The sequence below is a fragment of the Mixophyes fleayi genome, chromosome 6, assembly GCF_038048845.1.
Source record: "Mixophyes fleayi isolate aMixFle1 chromosome 6, aMixFle1.hap1, whole genome shotgun sequence".
Lineage (NCBI taxonomy): Eukaryota > Metazoa > Chordata > Amphibia > Anura > Limnodynastidae > Mixophyes > Mixophyes fleayi.
Window position 1 is genome coordinate 128,916,349 of NC_134407.1, and position 23,329 is coordinate 128,939,677.

Genomic DNA, 23,329 nt, shown 5'->3' on the forward strand with positions numbered 1-23,329 from the left:
CCTCTAAATTTTTGACAAATGTTACCATCACTTTCCAAATAACTGACAACTGTAAAAATCAGTAGGATGCCATATTATTTCTATGAAATACTTTCCAGCTTATTGTCCCGCAAGTTCGTTATATAACCTTTAATCACCCAAACCCTGTGTTGTGTAACAATTAAAATGACAAAGTAAAATATTTTTCACATATTCATCTTTTATATTATTGATTCCATTAAACCCCTTTTTATACAACACTTATGCAAAACTATATTTACAATGGATTTGTATATACTACTCAGTATAGTGAAATGTATGAGCAATCCACTAGGGGGCAGCATTGTATTAGATCTTACATTTTTCATACTCCTGATAAAGTGCAGACAGGATTCAGCTTCCTGATTACTTGTGATCTCTGTAAAGTCCCATTTCCTTACAGTACATTTTGTATGCTTCTTGTGAAAAAAAACAGCTTTTTGTAGTTATAAATGATAAATTAATTGTACTCAGAATCCAATTGTTTACGCTTATTTTCTGCCGCAAGTTTTTATTGCTGTACCTCACTTTCTGTAAGTATACCAGAACTCTCCTGTCCAAAACACAAATACATTCAGGAAAAGGATTCGGTTGAATAACATAAACCTGCTATTCTACTATTTTTCTGCCAACTGGTAAGCAAACTAATTAGCAAACAATATATTTAAGTATACTGTGCTCTGCTACCCATAGTTTGACTTAGGGGGATATTTAATAAAAGTGGAAGAAACTGAAAATGTTCTTAAAATGTTGATGGACCCTATATAATTTTACACCATATCCTATTAAAAAAGTGTTTATTTAGGATGTAAACATTTTCTTTATTTTCCTTTAGTTCTTAACAGTAGCTTTTAACTGTACATATGTACAAAACAAAAATATATTTTTATAGTCCTCTATTTCCTACTTTTGCAATATTGCACTAATGTAATCATTAAAAAAATCGATAATGTGGATGTTTCAGTGTGGCATTAACTAAAACACACTCATATTTTTTTATAGTGAGAAGTGGTGGGAAAAATGTAGTATATCATTATAGATATGGTGGTCCTAAATACAAGTTAAGGAAAAATTCGCCCATGGGGCATATTCAATTGTCCACGTTTCCCGTGGCGTTAAAAGTATTACCGGTATTACGGTAATTCTAAGCCGGATTTAAGCTCGCAGCTCCATGAGCTGCGAGCAGAAAGCCGGTGTTAAAGGTACCGTAATAACGGTAATTACGCGCACTATTACCATAATAACGGTAATAGTGCGCAAGTCGTGTCACTTTTGCGAGTAACGATGACAATTGAATATGCCCCTAAATGTTTAACCTGCCACCAGAGCAGAGGATGTTAGTGCATAAAGATCACTCACTAAGATGCATCATCATGAGGACATCTTATTGCTTTCACGTGTAAAACAGCATCTCTTACATAAGCGTTGATGTTTTATTACCACATTAAACACATTTAGAATAATGTCTACTTACAGAGGAAAAGAAGGCGTTGAGCTTAGTTAGAGAGACCCTTTGGCATATCATGAACACTGAGAAACTGAAGAGGAAAGAAATGAAAAGTCATTGGCTGGAAAACTATCAGCGCCACCTAGAGGAAATGCAAGTGCCTGAAGAAGAACAGTCCAAGATTATGGTGCTCCAGCTATGGGCTACTCAAGTAAGAGACAAATAATTGTGCAAGTATTATACAATGTATCACATATAGAACACACGGAGATAAATGGGCACAGAATAATTGATACAATGTATCATATATAGAGCACACAGAGATCAGGCTATGTGATGGGCATGGGTATAATACATACCATGGGGCTTATTTAGAGTTGGAGGCATGTCTTTTTTTTACATACGATACACATTTCCATACTGCACCTGAGCACCAAAAGTGTGTATACATACATCCGCATGTAGATGTTTGCTTGCGTCTCCTTAAGTCCAAGAAACAGAAGAGGGACAGCAGCATCAAGCAAGCATATGTTGAGTAAAGTAAGGGCATGTTCACATAATTGCGACACAATTAGAGGTGGACGCATCCGCAGATACGTCTTTTAGGATGCATACCTCTTGTGGTGCTGGAGGGCTGGTGTAACAAAGCGCATTACTTTATTTACATTTACATTTGGACTACTGCAGGAAAGAAGGTTCCCATTGATTCAGGAGATGTAATGGACACATAATAACAGACACAATGTATCACATATAGAACACACAGAATACCATGATAACGTGCCAGCCAAACTATCATCAGTGACATGGACCACAGGTTCCAGACGGGTTAATTTAAGCTGATCCGTTCATAGAACATGTTGGTATAAATCTATTGCAGAAAAGGAATAACATGCAGAATAATTCACCAGGGAATTGTACGGATATCTCTAAAATGTTTGTGAGCTTTCACTGAGATTATTTAAATACTTATTCATCTTTGAATTTGTGCAATTTATGCTCATATAATATTAAAGCCAGATGAGTAAATCCACTTAACTGCAGTGAATTAGGCTAGTTTGCAATTTAGATTGTGGTGTGAAGCCACATTTCTTTCTGAAACACTATTTCTATAATATTATTCAACAAATGGGACAACACGCATTTCAAAGTGAAACAAGATGTCTAATTAAATGCAATATATATCTGTACACATACGCTGGTAAAAAGTTTTGATTTTGACCACATGGTGGCGATGTGTCACCTGTCATACAGAGACATGTGCCCTTGGTCAAGGTGGCAGTTTCCCAGGAGGAGTAACGCTTACTCTCTGGCTGGGATTGTATGTGACAGTCTGTCTCCGGATATTCTTATGTCCACATTTTATTACTTGTGACTTTGTGTGACTTCAACAAGGAAAAGATCTTATCTGGGTAGTTGCATAATCCACTTCTGTAAAAGATTGATGATCTGTAATACAAATGACCAGACACTAACGCTGCAAATTGTATCCAGTGTATATTATCCAATAATATACCCAAATTACTCGCCTCTGAGATAATCCTAGACTCCACACATTGTAATCAATGTGTATGACCCAGTAATATACCCACATTTACTCTAAGACAATAAGTAATATACCCAAATTTCCCCCACACAACATACAATATATATAGAATTTGTTGCCAGTGCACAGATTTGCATGACAATAGGACATCATTTGGAAAGGAAAACTCTTTACTTTTGATTTTTGTACTTCAGCCATAACTAACTGCTACAATTATGCATTTTATTTCTATACCTACATTAAGCACAGCTGAAATTAACATGAGTTTCAATTGAAAGAGACAGGACCAGATTTTCTTCTCTGGAGGCTGCATACAGACACCATCTGGAGCCCTGAGTCTCACTCATAAATTGACCCACTTTTTAAATATACAACACTTGGTTGTGCAGAATAAAGGTCTGTACCATCTGGGACTGTCTGTAGTGCTCATGGGATGTTCTACTGAACATGTTGGATGCAGGCAGTTAAGTTACCTGTAACAAGTTCAGTCCAGGCAGAATGATAGGTCGCTCACTCACTCAACTCAGGGGATGGACTGACAGTCAGCAACCCATTGTCATAATGTGGATTAATGCAGTTCTGCACTGTGCTTCCATACCCCACAAACATGTACATTGTATCCTAAACTCTGTCCTTCTATGTACCAAATTATTGAAAAATCTTAAAACATAGCAAATGTCCTGGAGGTGCCACCTTAAATTCAGAGACATTTGGCTGCACAGGCTTCATCCCTTATATCCAACATATTAAACAACAAAAATGGCCTGATTTTGAGTTAGGAGCAAAGTAAAGATAAGGAGTAACTTTGCACCTTGGCAAAACCATGTTGCATTAGAGGGTGAGGTAAATATAAAATGTAGGGACAGATTTATAGTTGGGATACAGCATGTCATAGATCAACTTTAATTTCAGTGTAAAAATAATATCTATCAAGTATTTGTGTGCTGCATGAAAAAACAGCCAGTATTTTCCTTGCATTGAAAAAAATAAGTTAGTTTGTGTCCCTTGCAGTGTAACATGGTTTGTCCAGGTGCAAAGTTGCTCCTTTTCTTTGCCCTTAATGGTTCAATACATTTTTTGGGTTTTATATTTGGTGTGGTGTCATCGATGTTGTTAAATTAGTTGTAACTCTTAAACAAAAGCTGGTGTTAAATATATATAAATTAAATTATTAAGAAAAGAACAAAGTGATTTAAAATTGTACTCCCTTTTATTTTGGAATATTACACTTTGTTATTTTTGCAGTAAATAGTGTTCCTAATCTCTCAACAATTTGCTTTTTCAGTGTTATACTGGAGATAGAAAATGTTACTGAAAGCAGATTAAGCGTGTGCTTTATTTAGTAATATTTTATTCCTATTTATTTCTATAGCATCAGCATACCCCACAGCTCTATACCTTTTCCGGTGTACGGTTGGAATGCGTTTTGTGAAGGGGTAATTCTATAAAATATTGCTACAGAAATAAAACATTACAAATGGTTTCTGTTTAAAACCTAGTATTTGTATACATTTTTTGCCTGTTCATTTTTTTTTTTTTTATAAATTTAACTAAACTCCAATCCTATCAAAGCACTACTTTTAATGGTAATCTAAAATATTGCAGCACGGTGGCTAAGTGGTTAGCACTTCTGCCTCACAGCACTGGGGTCATGCGTTCAATTCCTGACTATGGCCTTATCTGTCTGGAGTTTGTATGTTCTCCCCGTGTTTGTGTGGGTTTCCTCCGGGTGCTCCGGTTTCCTCCCACACTCCAAAAACGTACTGATAGGTTAATTGGCTGCTATCAAAATTGACCCTAGTCTCTCTGTCTGTCTGTCTGTGTGTGTGTGTTAGGGAATTTAGACTGTAAGCTCCAATGGGGCAGGGACTGATGTGAGTGAGTTCTCTGTACAGCGCTGCGGAATCATGGGCGCTATATAAATAAATGGTGATGATGATGAAGATTTCCTATAAATTACATATGCTATAAAAATGAGTTTTCCTATAAAATGTGATGCCCAATACACATTACTTTACTCCATTATGGTATTTTCTATTTTGATAGACAGATAGATAGATAGATAGATAGATAGACAGACAGACAGACAGACAGACAGACAGACAGACAGACAGATAGATAGACAGATAGATAGATAGATAGATAGATAGATAGATAGATAGATAGATAGATAGATAGATAATTTGTGTAAATGCTTATTACTTTATGGAAGTCTCTTTATACAACAAGTTGTAGGTCCCACCTTTTATAAATATTAACCATGCAGCTGCTGCAAACTATAACTTATCAATGTTGTGGGGTGCTTTCTGCAATTGGGGTGAGCATAATACATATTTAGTTAGGAACAAATCATCTCATGAAAGCAACAAGAAGCTTTTCTCTGCTGTCATTTAATTAGCGGGAGTGGAGTTCTGGAAATAATGGCTAGTTTTTACTGGAAAGCAGATTCACACTATGCAGAATATGTTGGAAATACATAGAGAGATGAAAGCTGCATTATGAGAGATAATTAAGACACAGAGAGACACAGAAAGCAAGGTGAGATTGTAGCGTCTTGCTTTTCTTATTCTTCACAATTCAGTTCCTATCTGGAGAAGCATGCTGTCAGTGAACAGTACACAACATCGCTCCAGCTCTCTGTGTGAGACTGTACAGCCCACTGGTGCAGAAAAAGCAACAATGCAGGGTTTACTCCTAAGTGGAAGATGTAGAGGGATAAATTAGACAGTGGGATTTATATAAGGTTAAGTATAATAAAGAAAATGCTTTGGGCAGGTACAGGATCTCTAAAATATTGAAAGTTATAGCAGTGTTCTACAGTACAAAAAAACTTCACTTTCTATCTAACATACAATTGCTTGCTATGTATTTTACTTAAAACCCATCGGTGTCCGTGAAATGGACCATTTCTGTTATTTATTTCATCTAGAATCACTGGGTACTGGTCACACGCATCATTCCGGTTACCTATTTCACCTAGATTTATAGGGTGTTCATTACATGCAGGGGCAGGCTGAGCTGGGGGCAGGGGGGCATCTGCCCCCCAGACCAGTCCCATAGTGCACTACCTTGGGCTGAGTCACTGGGCCAGCTGCATTTTTTTCCCTTTAAAATGTTCCTAATAGGCTGCCAAATAGAGTCTTGCCCCCCCGGGCTAAAATTTGCCAGTCCTCCCCTGATCACATGGGGCATTCCGGCTATGTATTTTACCTAAAATCACAGAGTGTTCGTCACATGGACCATTTCTGTTATGTATTTCGCCTAGAGTCACTGGTTGTCCATCACATGGAACATTCCAGCTACATATTTTACCTAGGATTACTGGATCACCTAAAACAGTGTTCTTCAGAAAATTTTGCCAGTTGGGTGGCATTAAAAATTAGCGGGGTGGTCCCTTTACTTAAAGATGGTACAACATCCTTCCTGTGGTATCTCTTTCCCTACTCTTTCTGTTTTCCCTATTGTGGTTATAGCCACACCGCTCCTCACTCTCCCTCTTTCTCTCTCCCAACTTACCCCCCACCATCTATTTGTCCTTCTATTTTTTCTTTCACTTTCAGCTATGTTAAAAATTTGGTCATTTAAAGAAGGCTGCTCTGCCTGACAACTATTCCTCTTTTGATTCTTTTATAAATAAATATATTAAGAAGAAAAAAAAGTAGCCAGTTGGGGTCAGTTTAATATTTTGCAATAATAATAATAATAATAATAATAATAATAATAATAAAAAAGAACAAAAATGTTGGAAGTTATTGCCAACACTTATATTGTTTGTAAAGAGTCAGAAGGCTATTACCCACACTTATATTATTCACATTATTCATAAAATCTCTGGAGGTTATTGCCCACACTTTTATTATTTATAAAGACTCGGGAGGTTATTGTCCATTTGCCGGCTGGAGTGAACACACTTATTTATTTATTTTTTATACTTAATTAATTAATTAATTAATTTTTTGTTTTTTTTTATGCCTGGTAGCTGAACCACTCTGCCAGCCTGGAATGACTGCCTGGACTGGTGAGACTGGTGGTCAGTGGTCTATCACACACTGCTGGCTGCAGTGCTCACCAAGTGCTTATTATAATAGGATAAAAAATGTTTTGTTCTATTATAATAGAACTCCTTCAGACTCCAAGTGCCGGATGGCAAATAAAAACAGCTGGGTGGAGCACCCGGGAAATAGGTGCTGTGTTCGGGGCCCAAGCAGATAATTGGGCCTGCTGCATGGCAGATGCAGAGGGTAGGGGGCCCTGGTTCTCTCCTCCCCACCTCCCTGCACTGGGGCCCACAGCTCGCTAGTTCCGCCTCTGTAACCACCATTGCCCATTTAACCAGTAAGTAAAGCCATCAGAGGCCCTGGTGATTGGTCTGCAGTCTCCAGTAGAAATGCTTTTTTTTAAGGCAAGGTGGCTTTACTCATGGAAATAGCCAATGATATCACTGCCAGTTTGATGAAGATCATCCAGTGTACAGTATTATTATACTTTGTTACTTGACCTTTATGGTCCATCTCAACGGTCTAAAACACTCGTTAACTATACACTGGGGAATGTGTCTTTTTTATGTAATGAAATGACAACATTTCTAATGTTGTAGAAAGTTATAACATTCATTATGCAAGAAACATCATTACTAATTTCTAACGTTCAAAGCAGATTGCTCACCATCTACAATATAAAAAAATGTGCTATCCACGGATGCCGAAAAGGCGTTTGACCGAATTGACTGGTCATTTCTCGGCTGCATGTTATCCCATATGGGCCTAGGACCAATTGCCCTTCATCGGATTTTAGCTCTCTACCGTACCCCTACGGCTCGTATAAAAATTAACGGGTCTCTCTCGGATCCAGTCTTGATTGGAAATGGCACTAGACAGGGGTGTCCACTCTCACCATTGATTTTTGTACTTTGTATGGAAGCCCTGGCTAGGGCCATTAGAGCCAACCCTGATATTTCAGGAGTGGTAGTGGGTAAAGTGGAATATAAATTAGCGCTTTTTGCAGATGATCTTCTAGCTGTGGTTACCAACCCAATCATTTCAATTCCCAATCTGGTTAAAGAATTCCAACGATTTGGTTCTCTATCCAATTTCAAAATCAATTATTCAAAATCGGTGGCTTTGAACTTATCTTTAGCTCCTCGTGTGGTTGAAGGGCTCCAGCAGGCTTTTGCATTCCAGTGGCACCCATCACATATTAAATATCTGGGTATACTTATTTCTAAAGATCTGACGCAACTGTTCGACCTTAACTTTAGTCCTCTCATGGCTAAACTTCTTAAGGATCTGGGAGAGTGGCATAACAAGGCCTTTTCCTGGATAGGTCGTATCAATATTATTAAAATGAACATTCTCCTACGTATCCTTTACCTCCTCCAGACTCTTCCAATTCACATACCAAATAAATGGTTTAATGACCTACAGAAATTGCTGAGAGACTTTGTTTGGAGGGGAAAGAGGTCCCGTTTCAAACATGACATTTTATATCGACGTAAACACATAGGGGGACTCCAACTTCCACACTTCCCCTCATACCATAATGCGGTGATGCTGGGAAGGATCCTGGAGTGGTCAAATGCTAATAGTGAGAAGCAGTGGATCGTTATTGAAGGATCATACCTTCCTTCCTCACCTCTATTTACTCCATGGTTAAGCAAACTACCTATCATCAGACACCCCATAATTGGTCCTACCATTTTAGTATGGTCCAGACTCCGGATCCTTCCACGCCTCTCCTCTATTATTTCACCACTGACCCCCTTATTTGATAATCCTCTTTTCCCCCCAGGCGTACAAACTGGCCCCTTTAAGACATGGGTGCGTGCTGGGATTACACGTGTCGGCCAGCTGATAAATTCCACCGGTGTGTCCTCCTTTCTTGAGATCCAGTCCAAGTGGGAGCTTCCGGGATTGGAGATTTGGAGATACCTCCAGATCAAGCACTTCCTGACCTCGGGATTACCTCGTAATGATATAACTAGAGCCCTCACAGCGTTTGAAACATGGTGTCTAGCAGATGGCTGTCTTACCCACCTGCTCTCCAAAATCTACAAACTACTTATAGAAAACCTTTTTAGCTCCTTACCCAAATTCACCACTGCTTGGCAGCAAGATCTGGGAGAGCAGGTCCGTGAAGCAGACTGGTTAGCCATTTTTGAGACCACACATGCTTGTTCTGCTAGTGTCTCTATAATAGAAACTAATTACAAGGTTCTAACAAGATGGTATAGGAGCCCAGCCCAACTAGCAAACTTTTGCCAGGGTGTTTCTGACTCCTGTTGGAGATGCCAGAATGCCCGGGGCACTACTATGCATATCTGGTGGGATTGTGAGATACTCAGACCTTTCTGGTCCAAGGTCTCTGCTGAAATATTAGGAGATGATGTTCCTGATAGTCCCGCCTTCTGGCTTCTCAACAAGATCGACGTTCCAATTTCCAGGTTTAAAAAAAACATTTTACGTTATCTGATTTCGGCTGCGAAAGCAGTGATTCCAACCCATTGGAGATCTCCTAACCCCCCAACCATCCGGGAGTGGTTCCAGAGATTGGAGTTTTATAGAGTTATGGATGAGCTTTTACTTTCATCTGCTGATAAAGTTACTGAATATTACTCCATTTGGAGCCCATGGATCGAATTCCAGGACTCCGATAAATTTAATCATTTAAACAAACCATTTCTCTCACCTACTCTCCTTGCTAGGACTTGAATTGTTTATTTACATAATCTGTACTAGGAAACATTGCCCCCCCCCCTTACCTATCCCCGTCTCTGTCTTTTCCTTTTTCTCTCTTTCTTCTTCTTCTATTATAACATTTATTTGAATGTGTTATTATGACATTTTGTATTAATGAGGTGGTTTTGTTACCCACTTATCTGTTCTTGTGAATCTCTGTTGAAACTGCCTTAAAACTTCAATAAAGATAAATATTATAAAAAAATGTGCAGTACCCGGCAGAGTGCTGGTGATGAACAATCTCTGATTGTGTCCTATTATTTATTTTTAGGGCAATGCAGGTCCTGCTGCATTTTGGCTTCTCCTCTTTCTACTAAAGCATCCGGAGGCCATGGCAGCTGTTCAAGGTGAATTAGAGAAGGTCTTCAGAGCACGAAATATAAAACAAATGGAGGAAATCAGTCAGGAGCTTCTGGACAGTACAGTTATCTTCAGTGAGTACACAGAACACTTATTACTAAATTAAATGAAAAAATAAATGTTCGATGTGTATCATTTTCCTTCTCTTAGCTCTTCATACTTTAATGATTTAAGAAAAATGTAATACAATGTAATGGAACTTCACAATGTATTTACCCAGAGAAACAATGGAAAATGGTCCTAATGATCACCTTTGAATAGTGTGCCACAGCTGTTTAGAAATATATTTAGATTAAAGGATTTTTATACAACAGAATACCACAAATTTAAAGACACTGCAAAACATGACCCGTAGATTCAAGTAGGACAATTCTCTGTGACTTAGACATAAGTAAGTACAGTAGCGCAAACAGGATACAAGATGACGAGTGTCAAGATTACATGACATATCTAGAGTGTGGTGCATAGTACATCAGAATTCCCTTTTCTCTACAGCTTATTCTTATAACCTATAGCTTAGTGTTTTATAAGCTATAAGTGCACTACACACATATCCTACTATCATTACTCATCTTGCCTTCTTGTGTACATGTCCCTACCTTGCATTACGCTATCTGCCTTCCTATCAGTAGACGTGCCCTGCACCATTACGCTATCTGCCTTCCTATCAGTAGACATGCCCTGCACCAGTACACTACCTGCCTTCCTATCAGTAGACGTGCCCTGCACCAGTACACTACCTGCCTTCCTATCAGTAGACGTGCCCTGCACCAGTACACTACCTGCCTTCCTATCAGTAGAGGCGCCCTGCACCATTACGCTATCTGCCTTCCTATCAGTAGACATGCCCTGCACCATTACACTACCTGCCTTCCTATCAGTATAGGTGCCCTGCACCATTACGCTATCTGCCTTCCTATCAGTAGACGTGCCCTGCACCATTCCACCTACTGCCTTCCTATCAGTAGACGCGTCCTGCGCCATTACAATACCAGCTTTCCCATTGGTACATGCACCCTGCTGTCACTATACTTTCTAACTTCCCAACAGTACACAAACCCTGCTCCCATTACACTATCTGCTTTATTGTCTGTTCATGCACCCTGCCTCCAATATACTATACATCCTCCCATCAGTACACCCACCCTGCCACCATTACACAACCTGCCTTCCTGTCTGTACATGCACCCAGCTTCCATTATGCCAACTGCGTTCAGCTCAGAACACCTCACTCCCGCTACCATTACACTACCTGCCAACCCATTACAGAATAGAGCATTTGCACTATTGATTTAAACATCCATAAATTAACCTTAATAATAAATAAATTAACCTTAATGCTGACCCCCCCGAGGTGCTGGCTGGCAGATAGTACTGGCCCATATGTAGCGGCCCATCCTTAAAGGGTGGTTTTCGGTACAATATATATTTATCAATATAAAAAGAGCCTATTTTAGTGTTGTTTAACCCAGCGATACTTTATTATTATAACTGATAAATCTTAAATAATAGAAACAAATAATGTAACAAATAACAAACCTCACTTTATAATGCATTTTTATTATATGTTCCTTCTCCCTCTTGTTTTTCTTTTTTTACACATACCTGTCTGATTATAATGGGGAATAAATCATATTATAGCAATTGATCATATAATAATGTTTTATTACAGTATTGAACACAGGGGCTGATTTATCAAATTGCAAAAAGTCCTTTTGCTTTAAAAACCTGATATGTTTTCCACCAAAAGGGATTGTTTTTGCATCGCTCTATATACGAATAGGGTTATTATTTGTTTTAGGTTTAACCTAAAACCACCCCAGCATTAAATTAAAGGTCCATTCACCCCATCTTAACTTCATAGACCCCACTATTAAATTAAATTGTCCCACCATCACCCCACAAATAAAATAGCACACATAATTAGCCCCCACCTACACTCCACCATTAAATTAAGATCCCCTTCCCTCACACATTATATTAATATACTGGCCCCTCACTCACACAGAATATACTGTCTCTTCACTCACACATAATATACTGCCCGCTCATACACTATACTGCCCCCTCACTCACACACAATATACTGTCCCCTCACTCACACACAATATACTGCCCTCTCACTCACACACAATATACTGCCCCCTCACTCACACATAATATACTGGCCCCTCACTCACACACAATATACTGCCCCCTAACTCACACACAATATACTGGCCCCTCACTCACACACAATATACTGACCCCTCACTCACACACAATATACTGGCACCGTACTCACACAATATACTGACACACACATACACTCATACATACATACATACATACATACATACATACATACATACATACATACATACACTTATACACTCATACAGACAGACAAGAATAATAAGACTAAAGACATAGAGTGAGAGTCTAGTTGAGGGAGACAAGGTAATAGCAGATCATCTTAATATTTATTTTTGCTCAGTGTTCACTACAGAAAGAGCGGGGAAGGGACCACAGTTAAGTTGCAAGTATACTCATAAAAATGAGGTAGATACAAGTACATTTACAGAGGAGAAGGTCCTAACAGAGCTCTAAAAACTGAAAGTGGATAAATCAATGGGGCCAGATGAAATACATCCAAGGATGCTAAAAGAGCTTAAACAGGTGCTGGTAACACTATTAACAGAATTATTCAATCAGTCACTAGCTACAGGAGGAATTCCTGAGGACTGGAAAAGAGCGAATGTAGTCCCACTACACAAAAGTGGAAGCAAGGAAGAGGCAAGCAACTACAGATAAGTGAGCCTTACAGCAGTAGTAGGAAAATTGATGGAAACACTCTTAAAATAAAGAGTTGTAGAATATCTCAAATCCAGTAACTTACAGGATCCCAAACAGCATGGATTTACTGGGGGGAAATCATGTCAAACAAATCTTATTGACTTTTTTGACTGAGTAACTAAAGTAATAGATCGAGGAGGGGCTGTAGATATAGTTTATCCAGATTTTAGTAAGGCTTTTGACACTGTCCCACATCGCAGACTGTTAAATAAACTTGAAAGCTTGGAATTGGATTCAAAGATGGTGGAATGGATAAGATCTTGGTTGCAGGATAGAAAAGAGAGTTATAGTAAATGGAGTACGTTCACATGAGGGAAAGGTTACCAGTGGAGTACCCCAAGGATCTGTACTTGGACAAGTGCCTTTTAATATCTTTATTGGAGACATTGCAAATAGTATTGAAGTGAAAGTATGCCTTTTTGCAGATGAAGGTATGCAACAGGGTAGACACACCAGGAGGGGTAAAACAAATGATTGATGATCTAGATAGACTAAAGGAATGGTCAAGAAAATGGCAACTACAGTTTAATGCCAAAAAATGCAAAATCATGCAATTGGGTCTCAAAAATCCAAAGGCTAAATTTAGTATTAATGGCACTATAATGGAAACTACTGAGGACTAAAGGGATCTATGAGCCACTATTTCAGGTGGCTTAAAGGCAGGTAAGCAATGAATAAAGCAATGAGGAAGGCAAAGTCAGATGCTTGGTTGCATATGGAGAGGAATCAGTAGCAGAAAGAAAGAAGTAATAATGCAACTGTATAGGTCATTGGTACGGCCTCATCTAGAATACTGTGTTCAATTCTGGAGGCCATATCTTCAGAAGGATATAAATACATTAGAAACTGTACAAAGAAGGGCAACTAAAATGGTGCATGGCCTATAGCACAAAACTTACCCGGAAATACTAAAATAACTTAATATGTATAGTTTGGAGCAGAGAAGGGAAAGGGGGGAAATGATAGAAACTTTCAAATATATCAAGAGTTTGAATCGGTGGTAATCGTATTAACGATTACCACTATTCCGACATTCTTCAGTCCTACAAAACAAAACGATTGCAGAAAAAAGCGAAGACTCTAAAAACAGACTTACCTGAAATGCAAAGATCCAGATGTCCGATGGCACCTGCAGTCTGACAGACAGTGATTCTGAATGGACAGCGCATCGGCACTTTAGTCTAATGTCTGCGCGACTTAGATGAATGTTCATTTAAAGCGGCAATGTCTGGACCCCGCAGGCTAAGTGTTTAAATCTGCCCATTGTTTAATAAAACAATGGGCAGACTAGATGGGCCAAGCGGCTCTTATCTGCCGTCAAATTCTATGTCTCTATGTTACCACCCCCCCTCCCCCCCATAGTTACCTTGTTCAATCCACGTCGCGCGCTCTGCAGACTTCTGACATGGGATGGCACCTATCACACGGTGGGCGTCCCGTGTGACAGTAATAGCTGTCCACAATTAGTGGAAGCTAAGGAGAAAGGGCGGTCAGATCCCGAGGATCTGGGGCCAATGGGAGAAGGTGGCTGGTCCTGGAGAAGGGTCTAGCCACCAATTAATAGAGATTAGGGATCGCATCGGCCCAAAATATTTTTTTTGGGTCCTGCCCAGCCTGTCGCTGGAATACACCCATTCAAGCATATGACAGACTTCAAATGGCTTGCAGGTCCTATAGAAATCTACAATTTGTGGGCCACTCTAACACTCACTCGCTTAGTTATAATTTTACATTCTAATTTCATGCAATTGTTTCCTGATATCAGCAACTTTTACACATTCAGGAGTTAGAATACACCAACCAGATCTAAAGAGATCAGAGATCAGATTAAAAGAGATCCAAAGTGTACGTTTGGATTACAAAACTCATTGCATAAACCAGAATATAAATTGGCAGCAATATTTCCTCTATTAATAAAATCTCTAGAAAAACAGGATGAAAATCCAGTCTCCATCACAGCAGTAATTGAACAAAGTGATGTTGGATAATTAATGTTACTTATCTAGGTTTTTCGAAATGTATAGGATGCCTGGCCTGTTCCCAGACACCAATCACACTAATGAGTAACTGGCTCACTTTTGATGACTGAAACATTATAAACAAATTCTTGACCAGAAGGTGAAAATACTGAAGATTTCAGCAGTTTACAATAAAACATCTGCCCTATTAGAGAGGTTTTTTACATTTTATTAATGCCTAATAACAAATGTGTTTGTTACCTATAAAATAAATGAATAAAACATTGGTGCAAGTAGGATGTAAGTGCTTGTGATATGTGCCTGGCATAAACCTGGTGCATATGCTACTGGTGCAGACTGTATGGATCTTAAGATGCGTAAAACTCAGCCTATGGGCATAAATATTATTACATGCAGGGGTTCTGAATATAAATTACATTCAATGTGCAACCAACTCTGCATCAGGGAAATTGTCTAGGGGGAATAGTGGTGTCTAATGCACAGAACAGCTGAAATCGCCAGCTCACAAGTAAATAGATTATAAACAACTTTAGTACGATTTATGTGGCAATGTCGACTACTTACAGCTTGTTTGGTCTTCTGTAGTTTCTTACCAATATTTCAGGTCAGTATTAGGTAGTGAGTTTCTTTTCGTTGGTGCACAGGTCGTACAGTTTTCCAACATGTGTGCCAATAGATTCACATTCATATTTCCATGGGGAAGGTTTTGCCAGCAAAAGCCGGTGATTATTACTCCTTTATGTATAGAGCAAAACTCTATCTCTGGCTCGTGTAGGGAGTAGCGCAAATTTTTTACAGTTGCAGTGGTTTGCAAGATAATATGCATGTTTTTTTTTGGTGCATATCATTATTTGTAGCTTTTTTATTTAACTATTAGAGCTGGAATATATGTACGGAACAGTATACTGTAGCAAATCATGCATAACAAAGACTGCATTCATCTAGGTGTCTACCATTCATTCTGTTGGCCGGTTGATGAATTGAAGTCCGAGCCATAGTTATTTTGTGGCGGTATTCATAAGTGTCTGGACTGGTAATTTTGTATGGGGATTTTTCAGAGGAGGCAGGTTCCCTGGACTATGTCAAATGAAGAATTTATTTTAAATATATAAATTGGGAAAAAGGGTTTCAATTAGCCTTTTGTGATTAAAGCTTCTCTTAAAACTGTGTATGTTGGTTTTCTTTTTACTCTTTTGCAATATGGATCCTTGTCCATTACACTGCGATAACTAGGGTGGCAAAGCTGCCGCTCTAGCAGTAAAGTAAAATTGATGTTGAAACTGCGCACAGATGCTATAATGCTCCCAACTTGTTCTATTCTCACTGAAAGAACAGTTACACTGACTCTCTCTCTCTCCTTGTGTTTACCTGGTGATATATCACCAGATCCAGCCCCCCACATCTCCCATACACATTGTTCTGAATCAGAATATTACAGAAATCCAGCAAACCTCAAACACATAACCTGTCTCCCATCACTTTTAAATGAGTCCTATTGAATGCACAATCTGCTAATAGCAAACTAGCCTCCATCCATGACATCTTCCTCTCAAAAAACCTCAATCTTCTCAGAACCTGACACCACCTTACCTACAGAATATGGTCTCCACTTCACCACCTCCAGGAATACAGAGGTGGGTTTGGACTACTCCTTTTCCCAAAGTGCACATTCTAATTTCTACGAAATGTCACTTCATTCATGTTATATTCTTTTCAAGTACATGCTATCTGGATTTTCAACCAATTCTCTCTGCTTGTTGCTGTGATCTATTGTCCCCCTGGGTCACCCCAACAATTTCTTGAACATGTCACTGCCTGGCTCCCTAGTTCTTTATCTTTTGACATCTCCACTATCCTCTCAGTAAATTTTTACATCCCCATTGATTATCCACATTCTCCATATGTCTCCAAACTACTCTCTCTATCCTCCTCTTTCTGCCCTTCCCAGTAGACTGACACTTCTTCTCATCAGGATGGCTACTGCCATCATGTTTTCTCAAAACTATGCTCAGTTTCTGGTTTAACACGCTTTTTTCAAATGAGATCATCACTGTATGACCTGCAAGCTACCTCCATTACAGTGGTGCTACAAAGTTTGTGAACTCCTTAGAATTTTTTGCAACCCAATAAATCAACGTTCTTTTAGTTATTAAAATGATCCAATATTAAATTTCTTTGTTGGAGGAGGACTATTGGGAGATAATCAGGGAAAATATGTCAATATTCACCTCAATCTTCACCCTAATTAAAGTAACTGCTTATAAAGTATATTATAGAAGGTTTTTTTACTCCCAATAAACTTTCTAGAATGTACAACTCCTTTACCTCTGATTGCTGGAACAACTACATATCTGGTGGACTTGATCGTCTTTTTTTGGGACACGGTCTCCTCACTTCTGTCATGCCCTGTCCCCTAGGACCCCTGGTCCTTCCTCCAGCATTAATCCCTCCAGGACACTGATTAGTACACAGTAATATCAGTATACCACATTCTACCTGCTGCCTGATGTCTCACTGCCAAATCAAGCAAAAGGGACCCACCCTGCATTTCTTCTTTGAAATCTATATCTGGTTCATAGATGGAAAAAATCACCTGCACGCCAAAGACAAGTTTCCATCAAGTCTGGGCTCCATGATTCTTTCAACAAAGCCAACCCCTACAAACTGTTCTCCCCTTCCACCTAATGACTTTAGTTCCTTCCTCGCTAAGTTAGCTCTTCTCACTTCAACTGCAAATGCCCTGCAGGTAAACAATCCCCCCAAATATTCTATATAACATCACCACATATCAGGACACCAAGGTTGTGACCTAATCCCAGAGCCGTAACAAGGAATGTTAGCGCCTGGGGCAAGAAGGAGATGTGATGCCCCCAAAACCGTCAATTGTACTAAAATATATGTAAAGTATTCATTCCCTGTGCCCTTTCATATTTGCTCCCTGGGCAGCTGCCCCTCTTACACAGACCTATTAACGACTGTGCCTAATCCCCGCCAGTCTCCCAGCCCTGCTCCAGCCACTATTGTCTAATGTTTTATTATATTTATGTTTTCTGATGACTGTTCTTGTATTATATTATAAAGCCTTGGCTCCTGAATGAATGTTTTTTTACATATCCTGTTTCCACTCTGTTAATGTTTGTATCTGAAATTTAATAAATAAACATTAGAAAAAACCCTAGCCCTCAAGCTCACTGCCTAGGTGTTATCCTTTTCCCCACAACCAATCTATATCCAAATCATCTTACATACATCTAAGAAACATTTCTAGAGTACATCATATATCTCACACATGATACTGCAAAACTTTTATCTCATGCACTCCTAATCTCTTGCATTGACTATTGCAATTCTGTACTGGTCTTCTCCAAACCAGACTTTCACCAATACAATCTGTTTGAAAGCAGAGACTAGACTAATTAGACTAATTTTCTTTGCAATACATTCTGCTTCTGCTGCTTCGCTCTGTCAGTCCCTACACTGGTTGCCTGCATTTTACCAAATCCAATATAAACTACTATTACTAACATACAAGGTCATAAACAACACTGCACTAACAGTCATCTCTTCACTTGTTACAAAATATCTCCCTACTTTTCCCTTCTGCTTTGCACAATATTTATGTTCCTAATACACAATAATCACCTGTTCCTACTCTCAGTTACAGGACTTTTTTCATGCTGCACCCAATCAGTGGAATACCCTCCCTCGCACAACAAGACTTCTCTCTAGCCTCCAACCCTCAAACATGCCTTGGAAAGTCACCTCTTGCTTCTTTGTCTGTCGGCTAATTCTTAGTGTCATTTTATTGCTACGTTTGTTCCCAATTGTAAAGGAATATGCTGGCGCTATGTAAATAAATGTTAATAATAACAAGTATAAATTATTGTAGAACTATGCAGTGGAGCCAGTGAGGCTACAGAAAGAGAATAGATTCAAAAAGTGGCCCCAATAACCGTTTGTGTAATTATTAGGTGCTCAGTAAATGAAACTAGTTTATCGGTAGATGAAACGAAGCAGTGTTTGATAGAAGTAAATGCAAAAATGAAAAAGAACATTCTTAAAAGGGTATTGCATTCAACATTTGTAAGACAATATATAATTAAAACATTTATACAACAAAACGTTATGCCATTTTAACCATGCTTTAGAAAACATTGGCGACTATTATTATTATTATTATTATTATCATTTATTTGTTAGGCGCCACAAGATTTCCGCAGCGCCGTTCACAGTACAAACAGTAGACTATACAGGGTGAAACAGTACAGAACAATAAGCAAAAATACCAATACTTCAGAACTCCAGGCAAGCTGCTGCAATAAGCACGGAGCAGAAGAACAGGTTAGGAGACAGGAGGGAAGAGGGCCCTGCTCATGTGAGCTTACATCCTAAAGGAGGGGACTATTACAACATGTGTTACAGATGCCACAATACCTTTATCCACCAAGCACAGCTTTCATGCCCATGTGCTTGATCCTTACAGACAGTGCATTAACGGAGAGTCTGCGCCTGACAGCCGCCCCTTTCATCACACGAGAAGTCCTGAAGGACCAGCCTCTGAAGCTAGCAGATGGCAGAGAGTACGTCTTGAGGAACGGAGACAGACTCTGTCTCTTCCCATATGTAAGTCCACAGATGGATCCGGAAATTCACCAAGAGCCCCAGGTAATTCTTACTTTATCCTTGCTCTTCTGACAGCATTATACATACAGCTTATGCATGCATAAAATGTTGCATACAGTATAATACTCTACAATGGTGTACAAGAGGGTATATGTACAATCCAACAGTGCATCCTCCATATTCATATGGGATAACATTCCCCCCAGCAAAATATAAAGTATAGGACAAGTCACAGAGGAGTGTCACACCCACATAAAATACAGTCATGAAAATCCAATGTGACTTTAATATCCTTATATTTATTTATATTAAATATGGGGTGCATTCTTCTTTATAATTCTCAAGTATTGTTAGTTATATTAATATTTTAATAAATAGTTTTGCTTGGTATACATATATTTTTGTACAGTGTATTTTCTTCTGATGAGAGAAAAGAAAGCTGTTAACCTGTCACATTGTTATGCTTTGCGAGAGAAATATCCCCATCTGCGTGGACTAGGGCTGGAACAGAAATGAGTGCAGGGGCAGGGGCTGGCTGCAAATTTTAGCCCAAGGCGCGAGACTTGGCTCAGTAGCCTATTAGGAACATTTTATAGGGAAAATAATGCAGGTAGCCCAGTGACCCAGACCAAGGTAGCCCACGATGGGACTGGTCTTTGGGGAAGATGCCACCTTCCACCCAGTCCAGCCAACTCCTATGCAGGGGAATGATTACAGCCACTCATAAGTGTATTATGGGCAGTGCAGTCTTTGGCTGAGGAAACTAAGATGGAAAATAAGAAGAATGCTGTAGAAGGTTTAATTCATACTTGATGATTTTTTTACTCCTATCCTGTTGGAGATGAGAGCCCAGGTCAATAAATTCAGGGTAAGTGGAGCATGATGGCGCAAATCTCGATAACGCAGGCCTCCACTGCTTAAATCATCAAGTAGAGGTAGCCAAGATGCAATGATGCAGATCACGTCATTGTGTCCTTATCCCCATCAACTTTTTGGATGAGTTACAGACTCTCTCAGGAGCCAAGAACACTCCCAGAAAATCGTGAACCTCCCAGGCATTTCACGATAGTCGGCATGTATGGTTCAAATTTACCTTAAATTTAATATATAGTTTAAATACAATAAATACCATTTACATTTATACCACTGCAAAATTGTAGGCCCGCAAGGCAAATTATGGCTTCCTTTAAAGAAGGCAGGATCAGTGAGGTTTATGTCTTCTAATGGCGAGAGTTGTGCACCTCAATTGCACCCACTGACAGACAATAGACTTCTTGACGGCACAAGATATTTAAATGAGTATTTTGATTAGTGTGGGAAAGCGATGCCTTTTTCCTGCTGCAAAATAACATTAATTTTAGATGCCATTGGGAGTGGGTTAGATCAGGCACAGCCTGTTCCTTCAATAGGACACCTCGCCTTTCGCCCCTTTAATATGCACGTTATATCTGGAATTACAATTTTTCACCCAATTTGCCTAGTGTCATGAAAACCTTAAAGTGTATAATAGTACCACATGTAATACAGGCACACCTATGTCCCTGCACTCTTATGATTAATTAGAGATATGAAAGATGCTAAACAGAGCAGTATTCTAGGAGGAGAAAGGAATACCTGAAGTTAATGAAGTGCTATGTTCAATTGTTCCACTGTATCAGGCGCTGCCTCTGCACCCCTCATAGGTGCCGGAGACGGATGTCTCTCTCTTCACACTCTCATCCCGTTGCCTAGCAATGGGTCATACTTTCGGTTCTCGGCAGCGCAGTGCTAGGCAATGGGACGCGGTCATTCTCAGCTTGTCAACAGTAAGATGTGGTCAGGCTCCAATCAGGGAACACCTTCCTCTATTTAAACCTTACTCTGGCACCATTAGGGTGCCAGAGTATTGGTTCACCCAGCTCCAGAGTTCCTGTTTGTATTGCTTGCTGCTTGGTTCCTAATTCGGCTTGTCTTTGACTCTCCCTGTGGATTCCATTTGGGACTGCTCTGCTTATTCTGGTTTTGACCCCAGCCTGTTCCTGACTACTCTCCTGATTATCTACGTTTACTGTGCTACCGTTGGTTCTGATCCGGACTGTCGCACTACTCTTCTCTCATCACTGCACTGGTGACTATCTGGGAGAAGCGCGTCCTGCTTACCTCACGCAGCCAAGTCCATACCTCCTTGCGGGGATCACTGGTGAACACCGGCGGTGTGTTAGACTCTGCACCTCCCTGTGTCAGTCAGTGATAATTCCTGTGCTAGTTCCATGATAGTATACTCTGGCCATGAGCAGACCGGAGGAACCCTTGGCCCGTGAACTGCTATTAGGTCTAGCCCAGAGAGTGGAATGGCAAGAATACAACCAGGCCCAGCACCTGCAAGTATCCAAGGGATTGTGTCTTGCTGTATTCTCTGCAAAGTTCTCTACCTGCACATACGGCAGCCCAAGCGTTAACAGTCACTACCTCCGCTCCTACTGCTACCTCCAGCAGAGTCTCCGTCAGAGGTCTAGGTTTTCCTCCACCAGAGAAATACGACGGATATCCCCAGAAGTGTCGTGGCTTTCTCAACCAGTGCGCCATCTAATTTGAATTGGCACTAGAAAATTTCACCTCAGAAAGAGCCAAAATGTCCTACTGATCTCCCTTCTCTACGGGCAAGCCCTAAGCCTGGGCATCTCCTTTATGGGAGAAGGACGATCCCATGCTTCAGAATTCTGTGGTCCTTATTGAGACCTTTCGCAAGGTTTTTGACGAACCCGGACGGGTGTCTTCTGCTGGTTCTGGACTTCTAGGGCTTCGTCAAGGATAGCTCACGGCTGGGCAATACATGGTACAATTCCAGACTTTAGCGCTGAACTTCAGTGGAACAATGAGGCCTTGATAGCAACCTTCTGGCAAGGTGTTAACAAGCGTATTAAGGATGATCTTGCCTCACATGATCTTCTTTCTAGTCTCTCTCTGTATCAAGGCGGATATCCACCATAGAAACCGTGCACTTAAACAAGACCATCCCTGCTGACCTTTCCCTCGGCTGGCAAGTCCTTTCTGCTGCCTACTCCAACCACGATGAGCTGATGCAGATCGGTCGTTCTCGCCTGTCTCCTGAGGAACGAGAAAGACGAATAAGGAACTGCCTGCCTCTATATTGTGGTGATCCGGACATCTTCTCTCTGCTTGTCCTAAGAAACCAGGAAACGCCTCCTCCTAGGTGATAGAGGGAAGGTCAACCTAGGATCCCAGTCCGTTGCTCCCTATTCTCAGAAAGAATCTAAGTTTCTGATGTCTGTTACCCTGCTTTCTCCTGAATGCCCACATTCTATCTTGGATTTCGTGGATTTGGGATCCACAGGGAACTTCATACAGGCCAGACTGGTGTCAGAACTCCGTCTTCCTATGCTTCCTTTATCACAGTCTCTGGCCTTGACCGCAGTAGATGGCAACAGAGTCGCCAATGGTTCCATTTCTCTTGTGACCTGTCCCGTCCAAATGGAGGTAGGAGTCCTTCACTCCGAACATATAAGTTTCTTGGTTCTAGCACAGTCTGTAAAACCTATCATTTTGGGGCTACCATGGTTAAGGACTCATTCTCCACAATTTGACTACGAGCAACAAGCACAGGTTATCTGCTGGAATTCTTCCTGTACCAAGAAATTAATGAGACCGATATTACTAGAGATGGGCGGGCTCGGTTCACCGATAACCGAACCCACCCGAACTTAGGCTATCCGAGTACCGAGCAGAGCAGGCTCGGTACTCTCCCGCCAGCTCGGAATCCAAATCAAGGCCGAACGTCATTGGGACG

At 40.1% G+C, this 23,329-nt stretch overlaps 1 protein-coding gene across 1 annotated transcript in view; it reads left to right on the plus strand.

Moving 5' to 3' along the window:
* Positions 1-23,329, plus strand: part of PTGIS (prostaglandin I2 synthase) — a 76,304-nt gene that overhangs the window by 43,092 nt on the left and 9,883 nt on the right. The window contains exons 6-8 of the mRNA XM_075176416.1: positions 1,495-1,676; positions 10,017-10,179; positions 19,403-19,584. Of these exons, the coding sequence (XP_075032517.1) occupies positions 1,495-1,676; positions 10,017-10,179; positions 19,403-19,584 (527 nt within the window). The remainder of the gene's footprint in view (positions 1-1,494; positions 1,677-10,016; positions 10,180-19,402; positions 19,585-23,329) is intronic.